This window comes from Sinohyriopsis cumingii, chromosome 10 (assembly GCF_028554795.1).
Source record: "Sinohyriopsis cumingii isolate HCF-2022 chromosome 10, ASM2855479v2, whole genome shotgun sequence".
Taxonomy (NCBI): domain Eukaryota; kingdom Metazoa; phylum Mollusca; class Bivalvia; order Unionida; family Unionidae; genus Sinohyriopsis; species Sinohyriopsis cumingii.
Window position 1 is genome coordinate 56,117,390 of NC_142970.1, and position 27,302 is coordinate 56,144,691.

At 34.7% G+C, this 27,302-nt stretch overlaps 1 protein-coding gene across 3 annotated transcripts in view; it reads right to left on the minus strand.

Annotated features, from left to right (window-relative positions):
* Positions 1–209: 209 nt before the first annotated feature.
* LOC149790187 (mucin-3A-like) overlaps positions 210–27,302 on the minus strand; it is a 45,674-nt gene continuing 18,581 nt past the window's right edge. The window contains exons 4-17 of one of the 3 annotated variants that reach the window (XM_089973416.1): positions 21,843–21,993; positions 18,877–18,948; positions 17,893–17,975; positions 16,699–16,731; positions 12,760–12,813; positions 11,250–11,365; positions 7,434–7,492; positions 6,769–6,944; positions 5,719–5,902; positions 5,093–5,308; positions 3,205–3,352; positions 2,442–2,567; positions 1,832–1,886; positions 211–1,079 (exon numbers count right to left, since the gene is read on the minus strand). In XM_089973416.1, coding sequence (XP_089829542.1) covers positions 1,845–1,886; positions 2,442–2,567; positions 3,205–3,352; positions 5,093–5,308; positions 5,719–5,902; positions 6,769–6,944; positions 7,434–7,492; positions 11,250–11,365; positions 12,760–12,813; positions 16,699–16,731; positions 17,893–17,975; positions 18,877–18,902 — 1,263 coding nt within the window. In that variant the 5' untranslated portion in view covers positions 18,903–18,948; positions 21,843–21,993 and the 3' untranslated portion in view covers positions 211–1,079; positions 1,832–1,844. Of the gene's footprint in view, positions 1,080–1,831; positions 1,887–2,441; positions 2,568–3,204; positions 3,353–5,092; positions 5,309–5,718; positions 5,903–6,768; positions 6,945–7,433; positions 7,493–11,249; positions 11,366–12,759; positions 12,814–16,698; positions 16,732–17,892; positions 17,976–18,876; positions 18,949–21,842; positions 21,994–27,302 lie in introns of all 3 variants that reach the window. The other 2 variants (XM_089973418.1, XM_089973415.1) reach the window with 2 other exon arrangements.

The window sequence follows — 27,302 nt, forward strand, 5'->3', positions numbered from 1 at the left end:
TAATAAAACGCTGTCCATGTTAAGGCACAGGAAAGCACAATTAATAATAATAATAATAATAATAATAATAATAATAATATTAATAACAATAATAATACTAATAATAATAATAATAATAATAATAATAATAAATATATAAATAAATACAGAATGACAGACATACATGTACACATACACATTCGCAATCATTATAAAGCAGAAATATCTGAGATTTTAAGTGCATATATGATCCACCTCAAACATTTATTATTCGTCTTGCTTTCTTCGTTGCCCCTGCCCGTGGCGATAGTCATATCTTAATATATATATAGCTATTGTTTCTGTCTTTATTGAATTATTTTTTTAATAACTATTATCCATCAATAACACTGTTAAAACGCTTTCTACCACAATCATCTTTGATTTTTAATAGTCATTTTATTTTACCATTTTTTTTCAGGGATTCATTCTATATATTCAGACCCCTCATTTTGCTTAAAGTCTAACAATATCCAACATAAACAGTTAAGAGAATGGTTCATTAAGGTTTTGTGTTCTACATAGTGTCAAAAGCGACCAAGCAAGAAAGAATATTGAGTATATGTCTTGCTAGCATATGATACATTTTGCACTGTCAACGATACGATATTTTCTCTCAGTCTCTCTCTCTCTCTCTCTCTCTCTCTCTCTCTCTGTCTCTCTGTCCCTGTCTGTCTGTCTCTTTTTTTATTCTCTTTCTCTATCTATGTATATATTATTTATGTATATATAAAGATAGATATTGTGTCGCTGACAGTGTCTATATGTCGGTGTATGTGAGTGAATAACCAAATGAACATAAGTCCGTTTGAAAACGTAACATCTCAAGTGATACAGTTGATGAAATGTTCAAAAGAATTAAGATACTGATGTACATATTGCTATCAATAAGTTTCGATTGTGTACAAAATAATTCAAAATCATAATATAGCTATAAATACTTCTGTCCATAATATAACTAATGCGTTCGCAACCGCCGACTGTTTCTCATGGCAGATAATGGAAAACAGAGTATAACAGTACTGCGAGTGGCAGGTGTGGTTGTATGTTGTAGCTTTTGTCTGAAAGAAGATACTATTTCAGATATATCATTTAAAGTGTATGATACACTATATAAATATATGACTTTACAACGTTTACTTGGCACATAATTCAACTGATAGCCACTATGTCTTAAATGATGTCGACAAAGTTTGATTTATTACATCCATTTTTGACAAGATGCATTTCAGAAATTCTTCCCTGCATAAACGTATCTAACTTTTAGTTTAATGGTTGTTTCCATCCTTTCCGTTATGTACTACCTACCTCAGCTCTCCTTCAATATACAGGCTTATGCGTATATATCGATCAGTCCCTACCGTAAATAAATTGGCCCTTATAAATATTTATTTCATCTAGGTCATCTCAAATGTCTCCATTTTGAACCCCACAAAGTGTAGAAAAGATATATATTTGCAGACAAATGTAGCAAAACTTAATGGATATAATGAATATTTTAATTTGTGATAATATGAGTATTGTACTAGGAGTTGATACATTACTTTACTAGTATTTACCTATTTGAACTAAGGACCGAATTCTAAATACGTTTACCTTTTAATAAACGCGCCCTCCAACAAAATGGCAGTAATTGCAATATTAAAATGATATTATACCGTTCAGTCAATTAATGTTACATAATACTAATGGTAAGATTATTTTTACCTCCGATTTAAACTCTAATACGAAGATCATAAAATGTTCGCAAAATATTCTTAACTCAGTAATTTGCCTGGAAACTGTACCACCATTATGCAATTTAAGAATTTACCTTACTATAGTGTCTAGTTCCTGTACTCCCTCAGACTGGGTCTCTTGAGTTTGTGCTGAAATATTTTGATTGTTTCATAAAAATAACATTTATGTGAATAAGTATGATATACCTATGTATATTTTACATATTTAAATTAAGCAGCTTTATGAAAGTAGGAATTATAGACAACTATAAGATTCTCATCGTTAATATTTAAATGTACTTGACTTTAATGAAAGGATTAATACTGAATACTTGCCTATTTACGTACACGATTAGCAAGACAATTCATAAGCCAGCAGCTTACAAAAGAAGTTGAATAAGTTGAAAATGAGACAGAAACGCACATTTTAGCATTATTTAGTATGATTCTATAATGTTTGTATTTATTTAGCTTAAGTGTTGTAACAGATGTATATATTTATGTGGCGTAAGAGAGAGAATCGTGACAAGTAAAATCAGTATAGGTTCTGTTCTAGGGTACATTTTCCTCCAGTTTGTAATTAAGGCTGGTATATACCTATGCCATAATTTTTTATATTTCCGTGTGTTCTAATGCTTATGCTTCCAATATCAATGTCCTGGTAAAATATGTCTGAGACGTTATAATTAAATTGCCATTACTTACAGGATTTTCAGTGTCATTTTGGTGGTAAACTGGGTGACGAGAAATATGTTCGGATTGTACAGATTCACGATCTGTTCTTCCACTGGACAACGGTGTCGTCATGAATTTAGGCTGATAGATTATAGCCTGAATACAATCAAAGTTGTGTATTGTTAAGTTGGAAGTCAATTCATCAAAAACTTATTGTGATTGTTGTTGTAAATATTATAAATTCAATTATTTGTTGTTGTAACTATTATAAATTCAACTATTATGTATTTGATAAAATTTTCCTTATAAATCAGCATATGCTCAGATCTTAAAATATGCTTACATTAGATATATATATTTCTGTGTAACTAATAACGTATTCAGTTTACATCACCTGTACCTGTTGCACTGTATGTGTCGTTCGCGCCTTCTAAACTCTGTGACAAATAACGAAGGATGTAAGACTAAACTGTGGAATAAATATAACATACACGGATTTAAAATGCCTTGTTAAGCATAATTACAGCTATACAATTTTGAAAACAATGGATCCTTTAGAGAAAAACAAGTGTCGGTCGCCAACATAATGCAAAAACCTATCGAACTACTTTATGATAACAGATGATAATAGGCGGGTTTCTGCAACGAAAACAAGAGAAAACAAACAAATCAAACATCAAAATATTTACGACGGAAATAAGGTTAACATACCGAATACAGGCAAGAAAGCAATTATTAGAACTAATACACAAACAAATATTAATACAATTAATAGAACACACTACAAACTGACCTTCTCTCCAGTATGAGGATCCCTGAATATCCTGCGGCTCCTGCTCATTTCTGGCAGTCCTGAATCGTACACATATGTAGTGTTGTCGAAGTCGGGTTCATCCAACTGAGACATACGGACGGAAACGTGGGCAACACTGAGGTCCGATCTGGAGATAGGCATAGAGCAGATGCCAAGTATTCCACTGAATTGTAATACGATTAAAAAAGCAACCATCTGTATCACGTCCCTTCTACCCTAATCTTAACTAATACCTTGAGCAGCTGCAAAACAAGATGCGTACTGTTTCCAATCCTAAATAGATCAAATGGCCGTAGTAAGTCTCAAGGCAAGATACTTTACCGAAAAAACATTGTATACAACTGTAAAGGATGCTTCCTGTCTCCATCAGTGACTAATTTTGATTATGTAGCTTGTATAGATTTGGGGCATTACATCTTATCCCAATCAGACCAAGGTAATCACACCTGAGGACAAAACGTGTAGAAACAAGGCGAATGACGAGATTGAAATTAGACAGCTGAGTCCAACACTAAATAGGAACGAGGTACTTAATTACCACCCCTCAACACCAGACTGACCATTATAAGTTACGTAATCAACATTAGGTGCTCATGAAGGCAGTGTGATATTGCTTAACATGTTGAACTCGTTATGCTCTGAATATGGACAATTGCAATTGATCAAGCTATGTGTTTATTAGCCATTAAACAAAAAACTATCACTAAATTAGCAACCTTTACTAGTTTAAATAAATCGATTCATCTTAATATAGAAGGAAACAATGTTAGTAATGAATGATTCGTTATATAATTTAACAGGTTAACGTTTGGTAATCATCATAAATCGTTATTTTGAATACAATATGTCAAACGATACAAGCATTTGAAAAATTGTGTGTTTTTTAAGCAAAATCTGCAAAAGGATCTTCAGTAGATTGTTCTTCAGCGACACTTATGCTTTCCTGGTGCTTGGAAAATCCCATGCATTAGTCGAGGGCTATATTCACATCTCGCCGTGAATAGTTATCACATTCTTCAATCCCATATTTATATCAGGAGAAGCTCGTGCTACGCCGAGGAATAACAAACATAGTATATGTAAAGCATATATTGATATAAATATTCACAATTGACACAGTATTTAATAATTTGTGTACATTTAACGTTTTTCCCGTCCCAGAGACCAAAGGAATGTCCCCATGATTGTATTTGTTTTAGGAAGAGATAGTAGATACTAACAGACGGATATAACGGACACATACAATGTATCAAAATGCATACACCCGTGGAATGTGTTGGATAAACAAATTGTTCACGTTATTTCATTTCCTTAGGCAAGAAATCTAGAATCATAAAATGCATGTCTCGACATAGGAAGAAACGAAATAGACGTGAAGTAGAACTAGATTTTAAATGTGTTAGTGTTCAATGTCAGCAGCAATGCCAAGTGATCGTCGCGTCTCTCATGCACAAAAAAACAAACTGATATTGAGAAAACTCAATCTATATTGACATCTTATTTTGGTGTGTGTACACATTGTGTTTCCGTGAGACAAAGCGTATTGTTCTCGAGCTAACATATCTGAAATAAGATAATTTGAACAAGGAAATGCAAAGTAAGATAACTTTCAACTAGTGCTGATATTATGCTGGAGGAATATTATGTGTGTCGTTTCCCTTGAAAATATATTCACACGGCAAGACGAAAAAGTGTAGATGTTATTAGTTATATGCAGTCCATCCAATATCATATCAATTCAATGCACATTTCTTCATTTCATACTGGTTCCTGCCTCACCATTGGATTTAACTAAATTTACATTAACATATAGTATTAAAACAAGTATTTTTGTCTGACGAGAGAGACATATGTTCATATTACTCACTTGCCATCGTTTCGTGCATTGTCCTCATTTCCCTGTTTATATCTCTTTCTCAAACACCTTATCAAGTGGACAACAATCAGAATCAACAGAACCGCCCCTGCCGCAGAACCAGCAATAATGGCATAGTTCTTGGCGGAGAGGGACAAAGACTGTACTTTCGTAATCCCCACCTCGCACCTGTCACCAGTGTAATAATATTCGTCCGTATCATGACACCTACAAGATAAAAGCTAGTAAGTGTGAGAATGATTCGCAAATGATACGCACAAATACTGTTTACAATGTTTTTTGTTTCGTTTTTCGGATGGGTTAGATTTTTCTATTTTAAATTACGTTACATGTAATATATATATATATATATATATATATATATATATATATATATATATATATATATATATATATATATATATATACTAACTTTAATGCTGAAAAATCTAAGCTATACATGAGTTTTTTCTCTGTCTGAAAAATATTAATTTTATCACATGCGGTAAAATATATTTGAAAGCGCAAGAACATTGTATCCATGTAAACGCTTAGATATCGTATATGGATATATTTATTCAAACTAAGTGTACAGATAAAATATCATACAACGAACTGCAAAGAAAAAATGTACTTACTGGCATTTTAGGTTTTTATATTTGTAGTCAACATAACATTCTCCTCCGTTGGAACACTGAAGTTCATCTGAATAGCATTTGTCCTGGCATAACGCTGTTTCGTTGAGTATTATACACTCATATCCAAAGTCGCAAGGGTTCACAAGGAGATGACATATATTAAGGCTATTGATATTATCGTTTACTGAAAAATAGATATAGCAATGCGTTGGCTGCCTTCAGTCTTTCCTTTCCATAATAAGGTACACCTTGCTATAGGTCCCCACATGCTTGGAGTGATATATACAGGGTGATAAAGGATATAAAAATATACGTACTCGAGTATAATGTTATTCTCAAAATATGCAACGAATATGCAGATAATGATTTTACATTTTACTAGGACAACACCCCTAATTTGAAACAATTAGAGTTAAACTGCTCCATTCTTACACGTTTTAAAACGACTTTGCGAAAGAAGTCATCAAATCGAGAGATCTTGATTTGTTCCCTTTTCAATGCAGCCCGTGAAATAAAAATATAGAAATCGAAAATGAATTTAGAAAATATAAACATTTATTTTTCATACACACTTACCTGCCATGCACACAAATGTTTTAGATCACAAATACGAATTTATGTTGCATGTATTTTATGTATTCCAGATAGTAATCCTGACTTAACGTTACATATTAATGTTACAATCAACATATCAGAATAACATGAACTGTTTTTGTTTTTTTTTTTTTTTTTTTTTTTTTTTTAAATGAATCTAGCTTCATTTTATTTGTGATCCTGACATTTTGACAAAAAATACATAATGTGTCCACCAGTTCAAGTCTATAGTGGAATATATTGGAAATACATTCCTACTAAAAAAAGAATGGAAAAATGTGCATGTCCATTGACAAGTAATATAGCATATGATCTAATTTGTTTAATTCTTCTGGAAATTTAACGAAAATTTGGAATTTTTTGTTTATTGTGACACGAATTAATAAGGTTATATTTTTTCATAACATTGGATGATAGAAAGAAAATACTGAAAACGAAATATGTGTCAACACTTACGGTACACCAACGGAGATGTCATATGTATTACCAGTTTGGTTATATTGACCAAATCAGTCCATATTGTCATGTTTTCTAGTTTGCCCAGCACGGTATTGTTAATAAATGCTAATGCTTGTATTAAAGTATGTCGATCAGCTCTATTGAGCACAACATCATAGCTGATATTGCCATTTCTGAAAAGGACAATCAAATGAACATTAGGTGTATGACAGTATTAATGACATATACACTGATCAGACAATCTCAGTGTTGGCATACTAAGGAGACAGAAGGATATAGCTTTGATTAATGAATATGCGTCTGCTTTAAATAATTAACTTTCATTATAGTGAAATTTAGGAACGCAATTGTTCGATATATTAGTTCATCTAACATATTTTACATCCGTTTCTGAAATCCACGATATATACAACAACTGGCGCATAAGCAGAAAATGTTTATGACAATGTCACCGCAAGGTACATTAATATTCGAGGTGGGGGAAGGTTTTGGGGGGTCGGGATGGAGATATAAACTAATATTCCGTTCTGCAGATATATTTGTTAATAGGACTTTTACCAAAACTAACGGAACCCCTATGCATAATGCGAGGTCAGAGAAAATTCACAAGGTTATTCAAGTGAATTGCGGCTATTGAAACTACCTGCAGCTACATAACCCACCTGAAACGTATATTGTCGATGCCTTGCAGTCCTGGAGTGCCAATAAATGTGTCCATTAGCTTAAAAAGCAAACAAGAACATTGTGTATGAATATAACACCTGCAAAAGGAAGTATCTTAAGTCGAAACAAATATAAGCCAATGAAAATTAAATAAATTTTAATAGAAAGATGTTAACAGTACTCGAACGTCACGATTCGAAAATATAGTCTTAATGGCAGATGTTATTTGCCAGTGAATGATTTATTTATTTGATGAAATATTGAATACCTTGGTATTTTTAGCAATATTGACATGATCCATTCAGCTGAAAAATGCGTCAGGATAACAAATAATAATAAAATTAATTGTCAAGAATCGATACTATGTGGAATGGGTATATGTTTAGGTCATTAGCCTGGAAAGGACCATATTGTAATTACTCAATATCTTTATCGAGATTTGTTGTGATATTCCATGTTACCACCATAATGTTTCAAAGCAAATCCAGTCTAGTATGGGTATCATGTCACCTGCTTTGATTTCGTGCGAAATGTGGTCTGTAAAACTATGACTTAAAAGGGAAAGATGAAGTCATGTCCACAACTCCCATGCCTCGATGTTGCACCATGGTGATATGGGTGCGACTATGTTGTGAAACACATCAGTAATCACAGCAAACAATGATTGCAAATACGCCATTATGCGAACTTTGTTTCGTTCTACATCTAATACAAAATTCTCGCCTTTTTCTTGAAGAAAAGAAACATCTTGTCAAATTTAATTCTCCGTACAATAACTATCCGCAAACATACCTTTTTGTAACCCACCTTCATATGCAAACTTTTTGAACTCAGGTGTCAAAGGGAATGTAGGATCAATGACCGTATATCTCCTGCCTGCTTCGTTTTACATTGTAATGTTTACCGCATATACCCAGTTTAACTCCACCTCAGTTTACATCTAAGTCAACCCACTATATATAATTAAGTCCCTCTAAAAAGCAAATATGATGCATCTGTGAATTTATATATGTATGTAAGTGTTTTGCAAGTGGGTAGCATCAAGTTGAATGTTATATAGATTTCAATGTAATAACCTTCGCACAACAACCTCCACCCAATGCCCTTAGGATCATAACCTCATGTAAATGTGTGTAGCGACGTTGGATGAGTACAAATAAATATTTCAGTTTTGAATCATAGTTAATAGTATCACCCAAATTGTTATTCCTTGACGTAATATATGTTATCACTTTACATATTGTTTATGTTTCTTACTAGATGACATAGGTAAATGTTGATGATTATGTCAACAAAATCACGAATTGGCTCAATATGTAAAACAAAAAACACACATTTATGTATATCAATATATATATATATATATATATATTGCAATTTGCTAGAGCAGTTTTGTGCATTCACATATCGTTGCTGTAGATTTGTGAGGATATTTTATGTAGAAGAAACTGACCCCTACGCCTCTTTATTCTAGGACAATATTAAAAGGTCAAGAAAGTTAAAACAGCCATTCTGAGTGAAAGTAAGGATCGAAAAGGGAAACGAAAACAAAATGATAATTTAGTGTGGACTAGTCTGCTAAAAATACAAATTTCAAAAAAAGTCATATTAGCTGTTTTATTACTTGGCCTCAAAACTCAGTCAATACGCAATAGGCCTTTGTATTAACAAGATTTGTAACTCATGTCACTTTAGTATTTAAATGCAAAATACATTTCAAAAAAATAATTTTGTTGATAAACTGTCAAAACCTGATGAAATGTGTCATGACAAAATTGTAAAGGAAGGAATCTGTATGTGCGACAAGCATTAAAGATGGTAAATCATAAGTTATCGGTAATGTATACTAACAAAAGCCAGAGGGTATTGTATGTTACCAAATCTTTACACTAAAAAGTAAACCAATTGGCGGATTGTCATTAATAACATTACACTGATACATTTCGGAAATTAATTTGGTCAAATAAACGAGGTAGTGTTCTACTGATCTCGCGCTGTGGACATGATTGAAGTAGTGAATAATAACCAAAGTATGAGCACGACCACTAAGAAATTCTTTATATCAACAAAAGTGTTAGAAGTATCAGGTCAGAGTAGAAACATATTCAGATAATTTTAATAAGAGATAAGCATGCTTATCTTCATAAATTCAAAAAGGACCACTACACGCGCATTCCATTGCAAACACGAATGTTGCTTAATTTCCAAATAAATGCCAGAAACCAAATCTTTAAACACTTCGACAACAAAAATTAACTACACGATCAATCAGAAGTTTAGATGTCAAGCCAATAGTATAATTTATCTTCTGACATGCAACATCCGTTTCATTCAATATGATGGCGAAACCTTTGATTTCAACAAGCAAATTAATAACCACAAAAGCCACATGCGCAACAAAGTCAAAAGGGAACGTTGCAAACGAAAACAACTCGAATGGACATTATGTGGTTCAAGATGTTACTGATTGAACATAATGTAGGGTGGACTAACACAGAACGCACACGCAAAGAATGATAATGAATACTACACTTAAAAACTGATCGGGAATTTGGCCTAACCATACCGTTGCTACCTGGTCAAAAGTACAGCCAGACATTAATTACGCTAATATCTACTCAAGTCATTGCATTTGCTTTTAATGTATTTTCTTTATTAGATATCATTATTATTATTATTATTGTGAATTATCCAATACACAATTATCGGATCATCTTTCTTTCAAAACGTCCTTCCATAACTCTACCGGGATATAACATCTGGGGTTTGTCACTAGCTCCGTCTCGTCGTTTGTTCTTAACTTAGAATTATGTCAAAACATACTGCCTCGTCTATTGTGTGTGACAGATCGATGAACACGCTAGTCTGTTATTCCTGCACAACTTTGTATTGTATAGTTCTTAGCTCCTTTGACATAAAGCTTGCTCAGCCCTAATCGCTAGGAAACCGTTTTGAATATGTGTGTGTGTGTGTGTGTGTGTGTGTGTGTGTGTGTGTGTGTGTCCTAAGCAAAGACTTGAATTATCATTTATTAAAGTTTAGTGTCATTATAGTTAATGTGATTTGGATATATGAATTGTATATTTGTGTATGATAAGTATGGTACTCACACACTCTCCCACATGTTTGCACTCCCAATCAAATTTATATACGACAAAAATCAATGATATAAAAACGTACACACCTATTTTAATCATTAATCAATTAATACTTTCTAACATAAACATCACTGGAGCATTCTAAATAATGTCAATTTAGTGAAAATAAAACAGAACAAAGCCTCTTGATGTAAGCAAGCAAGCATATTGACTGCTGTCTATCCATTTCCTGTTTCTAGCACAGTTCATTTAACTAAAAAAATATCGTCGGCGTCCTATATTTTCAAATATTAGTTTCTAATACTTCTATTAGGCAATCAAGACATTAAAGGGGGTGTGCGTGTGTGTGTGTTTGTGTGTGTTCAAAGAGATGTAACTCAAAACATTATGGAAATAATTGGAGTATCAACAAGATGAACTGAATCACCTTTGTTTCTTGAAATCATAGACTATATCATGACAAACGGGGCGACCGTACTACTTAAGAAAATCCCGCTCGTTTAGAGACGCGATCAATTTGACATTGTTTTAAACCCCAGGTTATAGATGACAATGTAATAATGAATGCGATGACTAAGTTGTGTGCATTTTTTATTCATGATGTTGTCTTTCTAAAATCATTAGGGATGACAAACAAAATGATGCTTGTGCGAATACAAAAGTAAGATTTGTGACATGATACAGATGTGTTGAAAACATTTACGTTATAAATGTTACCATATGCCGAAACTCCGACGAATAGTTCACATACTTCGCACTGTTTTGATTTTCAAGTTCAGCGGTGAACTGGTATTCCAACAATATGTAGAACGAAAGTGCCACTTTTGTGGATTCTTAAAATGAAATAAAGCAACAAAAGGAGTCGGTATATTGAAATAAATCGGGATACTAACGGGACTAAGCCCTTTTGTCATTTTATAAAGGTTCCAGTAAACAAAGTTCGGGTTATCAAAACACTTTATCAGACCATATTGAGTGCTCATGCTACAAGCTATACTCCACCGTTTTCTCAAAATGTCACATTCTCACATGCATATAGTTTTTTGCAATCCAAACTATACTTTTATGAAAGTTTAGTTCATGGTTTCCTTTTATCTTTAATACATATTTGCTCTATTAATGATTTTACCTTGTTTTCGATAGAAGATGTAATTTGATGTCAAAATAAGAATTTAAATCTTTCGTACCTTGAATATGAGTCAATTATATTATGAAGCCCTTTAATAACTTCAAAACTTGTCTTCGCAAATAGAACCTAAGGAACCATCACTGAACTTGTGTAGAAACTAATTTACATAATTTTCTCAGAAACTGTGGAAATGTTCAGTATCAGTGGTTGCAATGAAGTTCACAAACTTTTAGTCTGTTCGTGTTGTACAAAACGCATCCTGTTAATTGGTTACAGATTGTATAGCATATTAAATGGAATACAAAGATGACTCTATGGGCCAAACGCAGACGCTCGATGTCTTGTCAGTGATACAACAGAAGGAATGGATGTATACAACTCTGTTTGATCTAAGGTAAGACGTCAAATGGTTGAACACCACAGAAATGTTAATTATCAATCTTACCAACAAGGAGCCGTATTTCCTGACTAAATGACCCCATTGAAGAGGCAAACACAGGGAACAAATGGGATAGTTATGCCATTCTGTCATGTTCCAGTTGGAAAGTACATGATGAAGTTACATTAAATTTAAAACCTGAATTTGGTGAATAATGAATTACAAGCAATGAACCATACATTTTGACAACATTTCTTGCCAAAATTCTCATCCAGGTGCTTCGCATACCATTTGTCAACATTCATGGCCAAAAACTAGATTCAGCTATTTGAAGATATTGAATTACACATATAATGTAGATTGGATAGAAGATGATCAAAATGTTTGAGACGAAAACTTTTTTTTGCGCAACAACTTAATCAAAAGGATCGCTTGACCTAGGTCTAATTGGCCTTATGGCCAACAAAGGACGCAATAATGTATCAGACGTGGCACTGGGATCATTGAGATTGGAGATCATATTGCATTTCATAGATAATATGAATGAGATACACGGTGTTTACGTTATAATTGCAACAAAAAAGAAAACAAAACCGCTTTATGCAGAACTCTCATTCTCGGGCACACAATCATTCATGAACAAACTCACTCATTCACGGATATCTGAAATATTGGATAATCCGTTCGAAAACAAGAAACAATAAACAACAACAACTCACCTAGTTTGATCGGTTTAACTGGTGGTATAGTAGTGACACGAGTTTTAGGGCCCTCTGCAAAGAAAGGAAAATGTGATATTCATCATGAGTCACTGTACGAATGACTACAAATCAGTCATTGAGACTTTGAAGCTAAGCGAGATCCATGTTTTTCTATGTCTCTAGTGAGATCTTGACAATAAAAAGAACATGCCTATCATCAACCACTTAGTAATTAATAACTCAAGCAATCAGTCAGTAGATCAGACAAGGTAGATATTATATGTAGAGTACTGGTTCTTAAAATTTGTTTGAGAAAACGAAATAGTCCTAACGGATCTGTGGTGGACTCTAGTCAGTATATGGTCTACCCATAACGTGGAAAAAGTGAGGTTCGAAATCGGAAAATAATTAATAAATAGGTTCACAAATAATTATTGTTATTGTTGTTCGTGTTGTTATTACTTCCAAGCCACAAGCGTGTTATGTGTAAGTGTGTTCATAATCACGCTGAACACAAGTTATCTTGCGAGCAGTACCGCTTTTCGTTGAATCACTGTTTCGTACATATGGGTAGAAATTGCATTTATAACCCCGTTGAAACTGAGGTATATGTTTTATTGGGGGCAAACACTAATAGTATTTGATTAGTACATTTGTAATAAATATGATGAATATATCGTACATGAAACGCAACTTACCGTTTGAAATTATCAATACTGACTAATATATTATATGTAGAGCTAGCGGTTAGGTACAAAAAAATTATTGTTCTTTGACAATAATTATTAATTTACCATTCACCAATGTGCAGAAAAAAGGCAAAGTAAGTTCTACCATAAAAAGTACAAACACAATGTAACATAAAACATGTGTTGCTGTAAGGACTGAACAAAGTTTTGTGGATTAGGCATATTGGTAAGTTTGAGCATATGTTTATCGTTCTTACACATAATAGTTAAAAACTACTTTAAACGTTCTTTGAAAATAAGCATATTTGTTATTTATTTTAAGCGTAATTAAAACATTGTTATTAATTACAGGTGCTATCTGTAAAGCAGAATACTAGTGGTGTATGTGTACCCAATTGTATTCAAGCAGATGCGTTACCTCACAGCGATCATTAGACAATGTCTGTATATATGCTATTCCATTTAAGCCTTATTGTATAGAAATTTGACAGATCACATCTGTTTAATTTAAGATCAATGCAAGTTAGGTACATCTTTTCAGAGTTGATACCGTCTTGAATGGTTGGAAGGAAAGTTAATGTACCACGACATAGTATATAACCCATCTGCTCTAAACCGTGACATAAGGATAATGTCTGATATGTATCGAGTTCAAATAAAAATAATAATACATTAATGATTAGAAAATGAATGACATAATTTAAAGAACATACTTTTTTGTCAAAATGCTAAGTGAATCATTTGAGCTATTGGAAACTATAATCAGCATACATTTGATCTAATATAGAGATTAAATGCCGTATCTCCAAACGTATTTACACAAAGGAACAGTAAAAATTACTTATGTATCTAACAAACCTGATTATACAAAATGTATCAAGAATTTCAGTAAATTTCGAATATACCAAAACACGGAATATTGCCCACGGAACAATTCATTATAACCGAATCCAGGATGCTAATTTTATGTCCGACACATATTACATGTAAAGAGTATTCAACAAGTGTTATTAACCTCGATCTGTTTCATTCCTTATACTATTATATGAATAAAATACCCCCAAGATAAACCTTATTTAATCAAAATGACGAATTTAGAATGAACATCATGTTTTGGATAAATTACAAGTGATAGGAAATGTAAGTAACGTGTGTGATAATGCATGACTTGTTTTACTACGCTGAATTGTTAGTCTCTAGTAAACTGGTTAGTTTTCATAAAAACGCGTATCTTGTCAAATGTCCATGTACGGCGTAAAAATGTGTCTGCCATCACATTGAAATAGAAAATACGTATTTCACAAAGCATTTACAAGAGTGGAACTTTGCAAGATATGTTGATGAGTGGTCTTTAAAATAAATTTATGAATATTTCCGTTTCTGACATTCGTTACCTGAAGCAAATAAGCAGTGATTATGATAATATGTTATAGCCCTTTTATTTTCTTCTTCCATTGACCAACCGGTACATGACTACGGTTCCTTTGCCATGTTATAGTTAAGAGTGAGGTCACCGTTAAATAGCAAGCAACCAGACAACATTTATTTCCGATGAAACAATACTCAATATTTGGCTTATCGCTGAAATGGAGAGGATTTTATTAGTTCCGTCATCTCCATATATGGAAAATATCCGTTATCAGCGAAAAGAGGGTTTTGATTCTAAATGTATAAATGTATTCAGGAGAGTTAATTGTTTATAGCTTTTCAATGTTGTAGTTGGCATTCAGGTTGCGGCATGTATTACGTCCCATGTGATTTTGATAATTCATATAATGTTATTTATTGTCTTCTCCATTCCTTTGTAACTTTATAGATTGCATTACATTATAGTTCTATACGATGCTGAATTGCCTTTAGTATATATGCTTCAATACGTTTCTTTGTTTCCCTTAAAGGTGCATGCAATTAACATTGTATGGTCCAATTCACATACATAATACGAATGTTTGCGCTTGACACTGATACTGAGTAAACTGCTTAATAATTGTTTGTTCAATATCAGTTATATTAGGTGAGCATGGCTGATAAAGGAATTTAAATGCTGGGAGATTTTTAAGGGATGTGTGGTTGTGAAATATATTTTAAAAGGGGAAGTTCTTAGTTGCAATTATGTTTTGGTCTAGAAGCCTGACACAGTTGATAGACGTTTTAATCATCTTTGATATAACCACATCTTGATTTTTAATCATATTTATTTAGATCGTAAAGAGGCGCACAGCCGTGGGGATTAGAAGACAACGACATAACATAAGCATACTCCTAAGATACAAGAACATGCACATGTGATAATGTTAGTTAGTTTAGTGCACTTCATGACAGAGATTGATTTAAGATTCCAAAGTTGACTTTCCAATATATGTGCACTGTTTTGTCCAGGGAAGGACATACAAATGCATATAAAACTAACACATATCATAATTATTTTATAGCACAATGGTCATATATATATTAAACTGAACATGTATTATTTTTCCTGCTATTAGCGTTTCTCCACTATGTTCTCTGAAATTTACTTAAATTTAAACCACACCCAGAAATTAATCAAACACATTTACGAAACAAAAAGCCCCATCAGTATAGATTGATCGGGAAACTGACAATGTTGTAAATGTCGTCCCGAATTTTGTCAAGAATTTTTAAACAAAATCTCGACAGAGAAACATTTGAACTATAAACAATATACACACTGTTAGCCCTTGCCATTTGCAGTGTCTTCTCTTGCAATATTAAAAGAACTAAATGTTGTGAGAGGTGCTTGATTAGCATGGGTACAATATGTTAGCTCCAAACAATTATATGAACGTATTCCTTTTTGTTACAATCGTAAGCCGGTATAATATCCTCATTAGTGGGTCGCTAGGCTATGTAAAGAAGAATACAGTTAGATCTAAGACGACATGTTGTTGTTGTTGTTGTTGGGTTTAACGCCATTTTTCAGCACGCGATTGGCTATACATGGCGGTCAGTATTAATGGTGGAGGAAGAACCCGAGAAAACCCGGGAAAGAACCACCGACCCACGAGACGCTACTGGCAAGCTTTCTCACATACCCACATTAGCCGAATCTGAGACTCGAACCCACGCAGACAGCGGTGAGATGGCAGTGATCCGTAACGGAGAACGCTTTAGACCACTCGGCCACTCGGGGCCCCTAAGACGACATAAAGCAGTCATAATGTAATGTAAGTGTAATTGGTGGAGCACTAAACTTTAAGGAAAAATTAAATTAATTGTTTGAACATTTGATGTCAAAATAAATGTTTACCTGTTGAATGTGTTATCCTTCCACCAACAATTTCTGAAATGAGTCGAATGAATAGAGATAAATGAAATTATGAGAGTATTGCATTAATCCTCCACAAATAGGGTAACTTACAATTAACAATTTGCTTGGAATTAACATACCAACATAAATGTCTTGTTTTCATATAAATGGATTTTGTGTCGTTAATTGATCTACATGTTGAGAATATCACATATATTTGACAAATACCATAAGGTTATTTTGTAAAAGATATAAATATAATAAAAAAAATTGTTGTTGTTTTTTTCCCTCGGAAAATATAAAGACAACATTAAACACGTTTGCAGACTTACATCAGGAAAACTGTCAGTGTGAATGACTATAAAAATCGGAATAAACTAAATGATTCATAGTATCCTTATATACACCGTATACTGTGACTTTTCTTCGCAATATAACCCACGTGACCACATACACTATTGATTTTTGAAAAACTAATCATATTCACGTGACCTCGCCCAATCAATGGGAAACCATAGATTTATACTCGAAACATCAATATCCCAACAGACACTGAAAAACTACGCTATATATAACAAGGAGAAAATAAAATGAACCCCCGTTATCACACTACTAGATATGACCTTTATGAAATTGTTTTATTCACAGTTATGCACTTTTCCTGTTTTTTGCTTCAAATGCACAGTTTTGTCTGCTTGTTTTAAATCATATCCAGCCTGTATTTCCTTATGAATATTCAGTGTGTGCCCTTTTATTTCCTACAGCTCTTAGTATCTTGACCTCTTGCTTTTCTTGTATGTCGATAAATTATCTAGTCTCCATGTGTTTTGTTCTTCACCTCTATAGTAGATATTAAGCCAATATTAATTTACACGCCGTCTGAATTTCGTATGTGGAATATAACTGTATAAATAGAGTTATTATATTTTTACTTTTAATTTCAAATTTTGTTTACATATTCATCTAACTTATACCTCAAAGATGATATATTTCATCACGTTTTTTCGCAAGTGTTGTAGTCACTCGTAAGTCAAAAGATATTTCAATATCATTTGTGTCATTCAGTACATGTTTAGAACAAGTCTTACTGTATCAGTTACCAAAATATAATCAATTATATGCGTCTTGTACCCAGTGGACCCTGATAAGATACATTTCAATAATTCGGTTTGTGAAGAAAAAAAGATTTATTACTAGGGACATCGTTACTACCGTCTCCTCCTGTACTTGGTATAGTAATGAGAATTATCGACATCAGGAAGCGGTTCATGACGTTCCTGAAATAAAAATGTTTACATGAGAAATATACCCTATAAAACAATATATAATGAATTAATGAATATATATATATATATATATATATATATATATATATATATATATATATATATATATATATATATATATATATATATATATATATATATATATATATAAGTAAGTGTGTGTTTGGTCAAATGTTGTTTTTTATTAATTTTTGTTTTACTTTATATTATGTCGCCTGTATTCCAAGCAATAGTATTGTAGATATTTGTAGATAATATGAACATAATAAAACTTTTCCTTATATGGTATCCCTTTGCAGTTACTCCTCTCTTCTCTCTGGATTTTTTTGCTTCAAGTCAAATAATTTACAGAATCGCGGTAAGAGAAAGAACTAACGAATGAGTCGAGAAAGCAAAACATATATTGATGAATGAATAATTTATAACTAAAATATCCATATCGTTTGATGAAAATAAATGTGTAAATTAACAGCGAAAATTAAATAGGTATATGCAGGTTTTAAGCTGAACTTGAAATACTAACAAATTGATACATGCACGCATTGTCAGGTCCAGATTATGTAGCTTCGAAGCAATTAAGTTTAATGAACTTTTCGTCTATGTGAGTGATACAAAAACGCAGATTAAATATTGTATGATTAAAGTGGGAGGCACTATACTGACCGTTTGTGAAAACGAGATGACGATGACCTTTATTTATTAATCACTATTATTTCCTCGAGACCATACTTCATATATTAAATATAAATAATTCAATGTTTCTTTTAGAGCATTCATACATATACATTTTAGTTCTCTTCACTTTTATTTCCTTGAGACCATACCTAATATAATTAATATTAATAATTCAATGCTGATTTCAGAGTATTCATACAAATTGCTTTACCCGTACCTTGGTCCAATTCTCGACAGTGCCATGCTTTGTAATGAAGAAAACTGAGGTTCGGTTTCTCCTATGAAGAAACTAAATCAACAGATAACAGAAAAAGATTAAAGAAAAACGTAAGATCGAACATAAAATTAATAAAATGATTTTTGTATACTAATGTATTATCCTCAACCATCACCATGCCTTCTGAAAGCGTAATAAATTTGTTGGTGGCATGTTTTGTCAATTACGACCTTAATTCATCTTACTGCGAAATTAGCATGAAAGAAAATGAAACATTAAACAACAAAAATACATGTCCTTTTTCGGTTACAGCTTATTATACAAGTGGCTGACCATGGTAGGTTTGGCTTGGTTTTACTGGTTTAACACATGAAGGCGATTATATTTGGTGGTTGAAGAACCCATGTAAAACCCGGTAAAAATCACCTGGCAAGCTTTTTAACATACGCTCGGGCCAAGATGCGTCAGTGATAAGCAAACGTACCTTACACAACTGGGCCCTGTAAGGCCCTTCTGGCCATGGTAGGGCTATAGCTAACATTGTAGAGTTTACTACTGCGAACGATCAGTAGCCCTGCCAGCATATTTTATTTGTGTCCAATATCAAGACTGTGCTGGATATGTTTGATGGTAATAAACAGAAGTCGTAGATAGTCCAGAGATTGCCAGATTAGTTCATCCAAGTTATTGCAATGCATATATCATTAGGCTAATATGAACTCTAGTTGTGAAGAGGGATTTTTGTTTTACAAAATGCGTTTGAAGAAAGTAAAATAGTTTTATATTAAGCATTAACTCCATAGTTATAAATTGTGGCGCGTTTTGATTTATGCGAGCCTGCTTTCCGTGTCTTCAGGAGAGTTTCAGATATTCCACACACATTTGAAGCCGCACCACATAATATGCTGAGACAAAATCCTCCAATCAGCCACACCAGAGGCTGTTTGTCGAACAATAGAAGCACGAAAAGAGGCCTACAACCAAAAGTCAGCCTGCATTGAGTAAATAACTAACAAGAAATTTAGAAACCCACTAAACCAATAAATTCGTACCTAAGTTCCGAATATTAGTATTTTTCATAGTGCAAGTTCCCCTAAATGTGGAATCATAATAATACTGAACATCATTTTGGTTTAAAAACACAGTATTGCAATGTCCTGAAGTTTGGTTCCTGATATATTCTCCAAGAGAGTGGTCCTGTTGTAAACGTCAGCTGGCTGAATACGTATGAAAAGCGGTTCTTATGCAAGTTCAGATCAAAATAGCTCAGTGCATTTTTCTTAAATGATGATATTGTTCTCGATTCATGTGTGATGTTTGTAATCATTTTCAATCATTTTTCACGATTAAAACAGCCATATTGAATGCATTTACCTTTCTAATTAGACAGGCCTCTAAAATCCATACATCTTAATAGATCTCAATCGTTATACAACAGTGAAGTTCTTAGGGTGGCAATATAAACAACACGATACGAATATTCTATTCTATTCAAGGCTACGTATTGCTTACAATGCATATAATTTCTCATACGAGTCCTAGTGTTTGATCTTGGATGGAGAGTACATGATATAAAAAGGAGGTAGCTCGTCCTAAATACAGAGCTGCACTTTGAGTAATATCATGTCTTAGGACAAATGGAAGTAAGTATTACATTAGATCTCGCAATCAGTATATTTTGAATGTAACCTATGAAAGCACACACACACACACACACACACACTGATGTTTATGTATGTGTGTGTGTCTGCTTATATAAGAGGTATTACGTTACGCACTTGTTACGTCTTTACAGTTGTTTGTGTGTTACGAGAACCGAATTCTCACATGTTCTTGCTGAATTCACCTTTAGTGTATGGACCATGCGCATGAGCATGGAGCATGGAGGATGGGAAAAAGGTTTGATAATAATGTTCAGCCACTATATGAATGTAAACTTCTTCATCTTTAATGCGTATGCTGATAGGATAAAATTATGAAAGTGAATGGTCACTAAAAGATTTCTGACGTAGTTCTTGTTTAACTATCATTGAATCTAACTTTTAAGTTTGACATTATTTGAATTGTCAAGGTAGATATGTGGTATGCTTTCCCTTACATTTATTTGGATGGACCCATCTGTTTAAGTTGATTTCGAAATTGCGGATGGTTTTTATAAGATTGGCGGTCTTTTAACATTCTCTGACTTTTACATTTTGTGTTGTTTATTAGTCTATTAGTGTGAAGGTGGTTTGCAAAACGAATGTATATTACAATTAACTTAAATAAAAACACATACGTTTCATATCATACATATTTATATGAAATAGGTTTTGCGGTTATGCATGAGCTATGACAAAACTTCAAACTGTATAAAAATTGGAACCTAATAATTATGAATTAATATAGGCTGGCATAATTTTATAAAGATTTAATACTTATTGCAGAAAAAACATCCGCCATTGACTGATTTAAACTTGCAGCATAGTTCATGCAATAAAGATATACATTGAGAAGTTACTTGCAAAAGCTGAGCGAGAACCAATACAGCGAGGCTGCCACCAACAAGAACACTGAGAGTACCTCTGTCACGTTCGAAACGAATATAATTGTTATCAATGTGTCTTTCGAGAAACAGAGTGGAAATACTGTTTACTTTTTCTGAATAGCCACTTTTCAAGGTACAATTCTAAACATGATTGTAGGAATTTCTTATTTATATGTGTGTGTGTGTGTGTGTGTGTGTGTGTTTTCAACATGTACAAGACAGACTGATGGGCTATTAACTAATTCTTTAAGACTTTAAATAAACTGAACTCTTTCAATGTAATTGTTGTTGGAAGTAGAACACAGTTCATCTGACTTCCTTCTGGAGCAACTATAGCAAATAAGCAATTCATAGTGAGGAAAAAGCATGGTTTTGCACAGAAAGAAGATGAAGGTACCGTGCACTTGTCGTTATGTGGTGTAAAGTAAATGACACTTACAAAGTTTTGAAGCAATTATGATCCTGTTAGAATATTTCCCTCATAATGTCAGTATCATGGATGTAGAAAATGGACCGAATGCGTGCATAATATGACAGGAGATAGACGTTGCCCTTTAAAGTGACCTGTACCGTGCGACAACTGATAATCACTGAAAAAATGAATACCAGATCAGCAAAGAGAATGATAGAGAGAGTGGGTCACAGACGAGTGGGGAGGGTATAATAACAACTTCAATGAAGTTTTGCACATTTGGAGTAGTGATTTGGACGTGAACTTTAAACAAACTCGCACCATTGTTTATGATCTAATCATTAAAGAAGGAAATATTATATAAGGCTCACAAGGGTTTATTTATTGTAAAACTGGATTAAGAGAGTAGAGAAAGATAAAGGGACCAAAGTACACACTATATATTTAAGTACACGACATTTTAACAAGCCAACAATCCATGAGTAGTGGGCGTAGAACAGTTTCGCCTTTGTCATGACCTATCAATGATGGTAAAATTCAGTCAAACAGACTAAATTAGAGAGAGGGGGGTCATACAGTCTGTTTATTGATTTACTGCAAAGAGCGTTGAGTATTTTTGCTTCTTTCGTGTGACAGTGTATCTGAACTTAAGAATGATGGTAAAATTCAAGTCAAACTTACCAAAGAAGAGAGAGGGAAAGAGAGAGAGATCCTTTATTTATCTATATGTGGTAAATAATGGATACATGAGTCAGGAAAGATAATGGGATCAAAGTACACACTATAGATTTAAATTTGTAACGATTTGCTTACCTGTTTTAATGTATGAGCCTGCCTTTTATTATTTATATGATCAGCATTACTATTAATGATATTAATGTTCCTGCTACTACTAATTGTTATTATCATTGTTGTTATTAGTATCAGTAGTTTTATATGCACAGACACAAACGCACACGCACACACACACACCTTTCATATGTCTAGTAAAGCCACCGAATTTATAAATGCGCTGGATTATTAAGTAGGATATCATTGATACCAAGATAATAATCTTAACGTTCACCTAGTGTGTGACCAAATAATTCGATGCGGTGTACTTAAGACATTACAGTTTATGACTTCTATCATCTATGTCAACTTCAATGTAATTAATTACGCAAATGCCTCTGTAGCCACTGAACTATGTTTTACAATTTCCAGACGCTGAGATTCAAACGTTCTCAAATAAACCAATGAAGCAGTTGGAGTTGAAAACTCGTTATCATTTTCCTCTATTGTTTTTGTACATTATACTCACCTAAATTAAATTATTGTGTGAGAAACAGCATTCTCATTTTCCAAACACAACTTTTATCTGAACAGGAAATGCTATTTTCTTAATTTAGCCCTTAGCTTAGTTTTGACGACTTTTATTAATAATATGTGTGTGTGTGTGTGTGTGTGTGTGTGTGTGTGTGTGTGCAATAAACTGATAACGAATAGTGCGATCTACTATTTAACTAGCATAAGCGCTTTCGACTCTTTAATGAGTATTTTTTAAATGCGAATACAAAATATAGAGAAGACAAACAATTAAAACAGAAAATCGTTTATGTTTTCGAACCTTTACATGCATGTTTCTACTGGAATTAAATCTTTTAATTTTATTATGATTTAACTAGTTTCTTTCAGCTTGTTGCTGATACTGAACAATAATTGTATCGATCTAAAAATTTATGAGCTATTGCGACATCTGTTATTTTATGTAAATTTATGTAAGTGCAACTTATATTCCGGATATTTCATTGTTATAGCAGTCATAGGCTATTAAGGAAATTTCTAGAATTATTGAAAAGCGAATGTGTCGGATGCAAAAGATAATTTTATTTGTGCATGGTCGTCTTTGTCAAGTCATCTTGGTATAAACCGCTTGGTTTCAATGTTTAAAGGTGACATATCCAGTAGTATTCATTTTCTTTCCTCGTTTGGGAACTCCAGTTGGTGTTGTGAGCAATTGCAATACATCTCACTTAAAGTATGGCCAGGGGAGGACCGGTCGTCTGTACAGCTAATTTTTCATGCAAACAGATCTATGAAGGTTGTTCCTTTTGTGTAGCTGTTAAGTTTCTCCGACATACTGAAGGCTACAGGTCTTACATGTGATGAGATAAATGACTTTTTGTTTCGCATGTTTGGCTTGGATCATGTATGTTTAGTTTTCCTCGAGTCACTGTGTTAGAAAATGTCCTGGTCTCAATCATGTGTTGACAGGTTTTGCATCTTTTATCGCCAAAGGGGCCAGATTGGCCAGGGTGGTCTTGATTAGTGACTGGTGATAGCTTCTCCCGACTGGGATGTCCTAGAGGTTTGCTTGTCTCCAGTAGGCTACTACAGGTTTGTTAGGAAGGATTAACTTTAGTGCAACCGACGATTCCACGATGAGCCAGTGTTTCCCGATGAGTTTACCTATTTTGGGGTTGTAAGATGTTAGGTCAGGATAAATGGTATCCTATCAGCCATTTCCTTCTTTCCATATTTTAGTAGGTCATCGCGGTTTGTTTATGATTTAACTAGTTTCTTTCAACTTGTTGCTGATACTGGACAATAATTGTATCGACCTAAAAATTGATGATCATTTACTAACTTGTCATGCTATAGTGAAGTCACCAGAGTTGACAACAATGATAACAAATTAATGATTTTGTAAAGATATGACTGTCTCAATAATAAATTAATGATTTTATAAAGATATCATGGTCTCAGATTTTGTATTGTATTCTCGATCCAAAACGTAGTTGGTGAGTGATAACTAAAACACCGCTGTAGCAGATAAGCAATGTAAATGATATATGATTTACTGGCCCCCGTTATTCAAGTTGCTCGTGCTTTAAGGGTACTTAAGTTGTCTCATCACGCCCTTATCAAGCCCTGTAACTTTACATATGGTTTGGGCAATGTATGATAATGCGAACACATTGCAAAATACCGTTTTAATTCAAGCATGTAAACTTCTTATGTTTGTTCTCTTGAACAAATATCTGAATCTATTGCTTATATTACGTATTCAAATCATCGCAGCAAACTATTTGGTGTATCTTATCATTATTACTTTCAAAAGAGAACTAATGCATGTTACTGTAGTCTTTAAAAGAAAAATGGAAAAATCAGAAGCATGAAAAAGAAGAAGCAGACAAAAGGCATTGGAAACTTTAAAGTGCTGTTCTCATCCTTGCTGTTTTCATATTATATAGATTGCCAATAAACAAACATCTCCACTTTACACATACACACACACGCACGCGCACACACGCGCACACACACACACACATATACGTCGCTTCGGATCAATGGGCCTCGTAAACCTTGGATGCTAGGAGAAGGAAAACTCCGATTCCAAACCTCTGCTGCCTTGCAGCTAGACTCACTCATTCGAAAGGGTAAGGGAGCAATCCCGACAGAAATCCGGAGATCGGGTCCCTAAGGCGGTCTGATATTGACTTCAACTTCATTTCGGCAACTCCTGTGACGCCGGTGGTGCCAAGATCTATGGGCATTCGTTGTTCTCTTGGGTCCACCAGATGCGTGTAGGTGGATCAGCTGTATGGGCAACATCATATTATCCATAACACACTGCCCAGTCTTTGTAGCTGCACTGGAGAGGACATTCAAGCGTCGTTGTACGGAATCGGCTCAACACCGGAAGTACTATTCCTATTTCAAATCTCGATTGACGTAGAACTTTGCGCCAGTGGTTACTTCTGACGGTGGGAGAGATCACCATGTCTCACTGGACATCTGCCTCAAACCGGGCAGCCTACAGTCAGTACAGTGCTGCCCGCAATGGCCTGCCTGCTTCACTGGGTGCGTTGAGTTAAGAGAACCATCTCGATTAGTGGGCCACAAACTCCACACCAGGAAAGACTCAAAGGAGAAAGAGGAAGACTCTATTTCTTCGTTTTGCAAGCTGAAACACCAGGACCATGTGTCCTGGACGAATTGCTGACCTACAGCAGATCGGCGATGCAAAGAAGGCTACCATCATTGACAGAGAACTCTCCCGACTGAGCATCGACATCCTGCCTCCAGGAGATCCAACGGGCTGACAGCGGCACCATCTGGAAAGCCAAGTACACCTTCGTTGGGCAAGAGAAATCCTCGGGTGAACCTAAGCAGCATGGTGTAGACTTTGCAATAAAGAACACGCTAGTCGCCTTCATTGAACCTCCGTCATCAGGTACTGAGATAATCCTTGCGCTCCGGCTACCAACATCCTTAGGCCCGGTCAATATATTCAGCGTCTACACTCCAACAGAGGGCTCCACCCACGAGGAGAAAGACAAGTTATATGAGGCTCTGAATCAGGCAATATCCAGTATCCCCAACATTGAAGACCTCTACTTACTAGGGGACTTCAAGGCTATAGTGGAAGCTGACCATGAGGCCTGGCCCATCTCTCTTGGCGTTTACGGAAGAAGCAAGATCAACGAGAATGGTCTGGGACTGCTGCAGATGTGCTGCTTCCAAGCCTATGTGTGACAAACACTTACTTCAAATGCAAGGAGATACAACAGGTTTCATGGAGACAACCACGTTCATGTCCATGGCACCAGCTGGACCTCATCACCAGGTGTGCGGAACTGGCCAGTGTCCTCCTCACCCTCAGCTACCAAAGTGCCGACTGCTACAGGGACCATTCCCTCGTGGCAAGCAATTTGCGAATAATACCCAAGAGGATGCATCGCATCTAGAAGAAGAGTCGCCCACTCATCAACATATGCCGTGCAAGCAACCCAGAGAAAACACAGCAGTTCATCAGCACACCGCAAGAAGCTATGTGTACAATTCAACCATCGTTGCTTACGGGACGAAGGAGCGCAAACATGCCAACTGACATGAGGCTACCTGGAAGGAGATGGAGTTCTTAACTCAGGCAGAGAGGAAGCCCTCCTGGCATACAAAGCTGCACCAATCCCCAGAACACTACAAGCCCTCAGGACTGCCAGGAACAACGCCCAGACGACCGACCGCCGCTGTGCTAACACATACTGGCTAAATATATGCACCAGTATAAAGACAGCTGCAGACACCAGGGATGCAAGAGGATTGTATGAGGGTATATTGACGGTGACAAGTCACCCCACATCCAAGACTTCACCCTCAAGTCCAAGACGGGCGAAGTCATGACAGACCTGGTAAAATAACTGCAGACATGGGTTGAGCACTATCGCGAGCTGTATGCAACCCAAGCATCGGCTCTGACGCCGCCATTGACTCCATCTCAGACATGCCTATCATGGAGGAACTAGACACACCGCGAACCCTGGAAGATCTCGGAACAGGGTCGATTGCCTTGCCTGTGGGAAGACTCCTAGAAGCGACGACATTCCGCCAGAAATCATCACGATCGCGAAATCAGCACTGCTCAAGCCCCTACAAATACTTCTCTGCCTCTGCTAAGAACAGATACTCATCACACAGGACATCTCTGACGGCAACATCGTCACT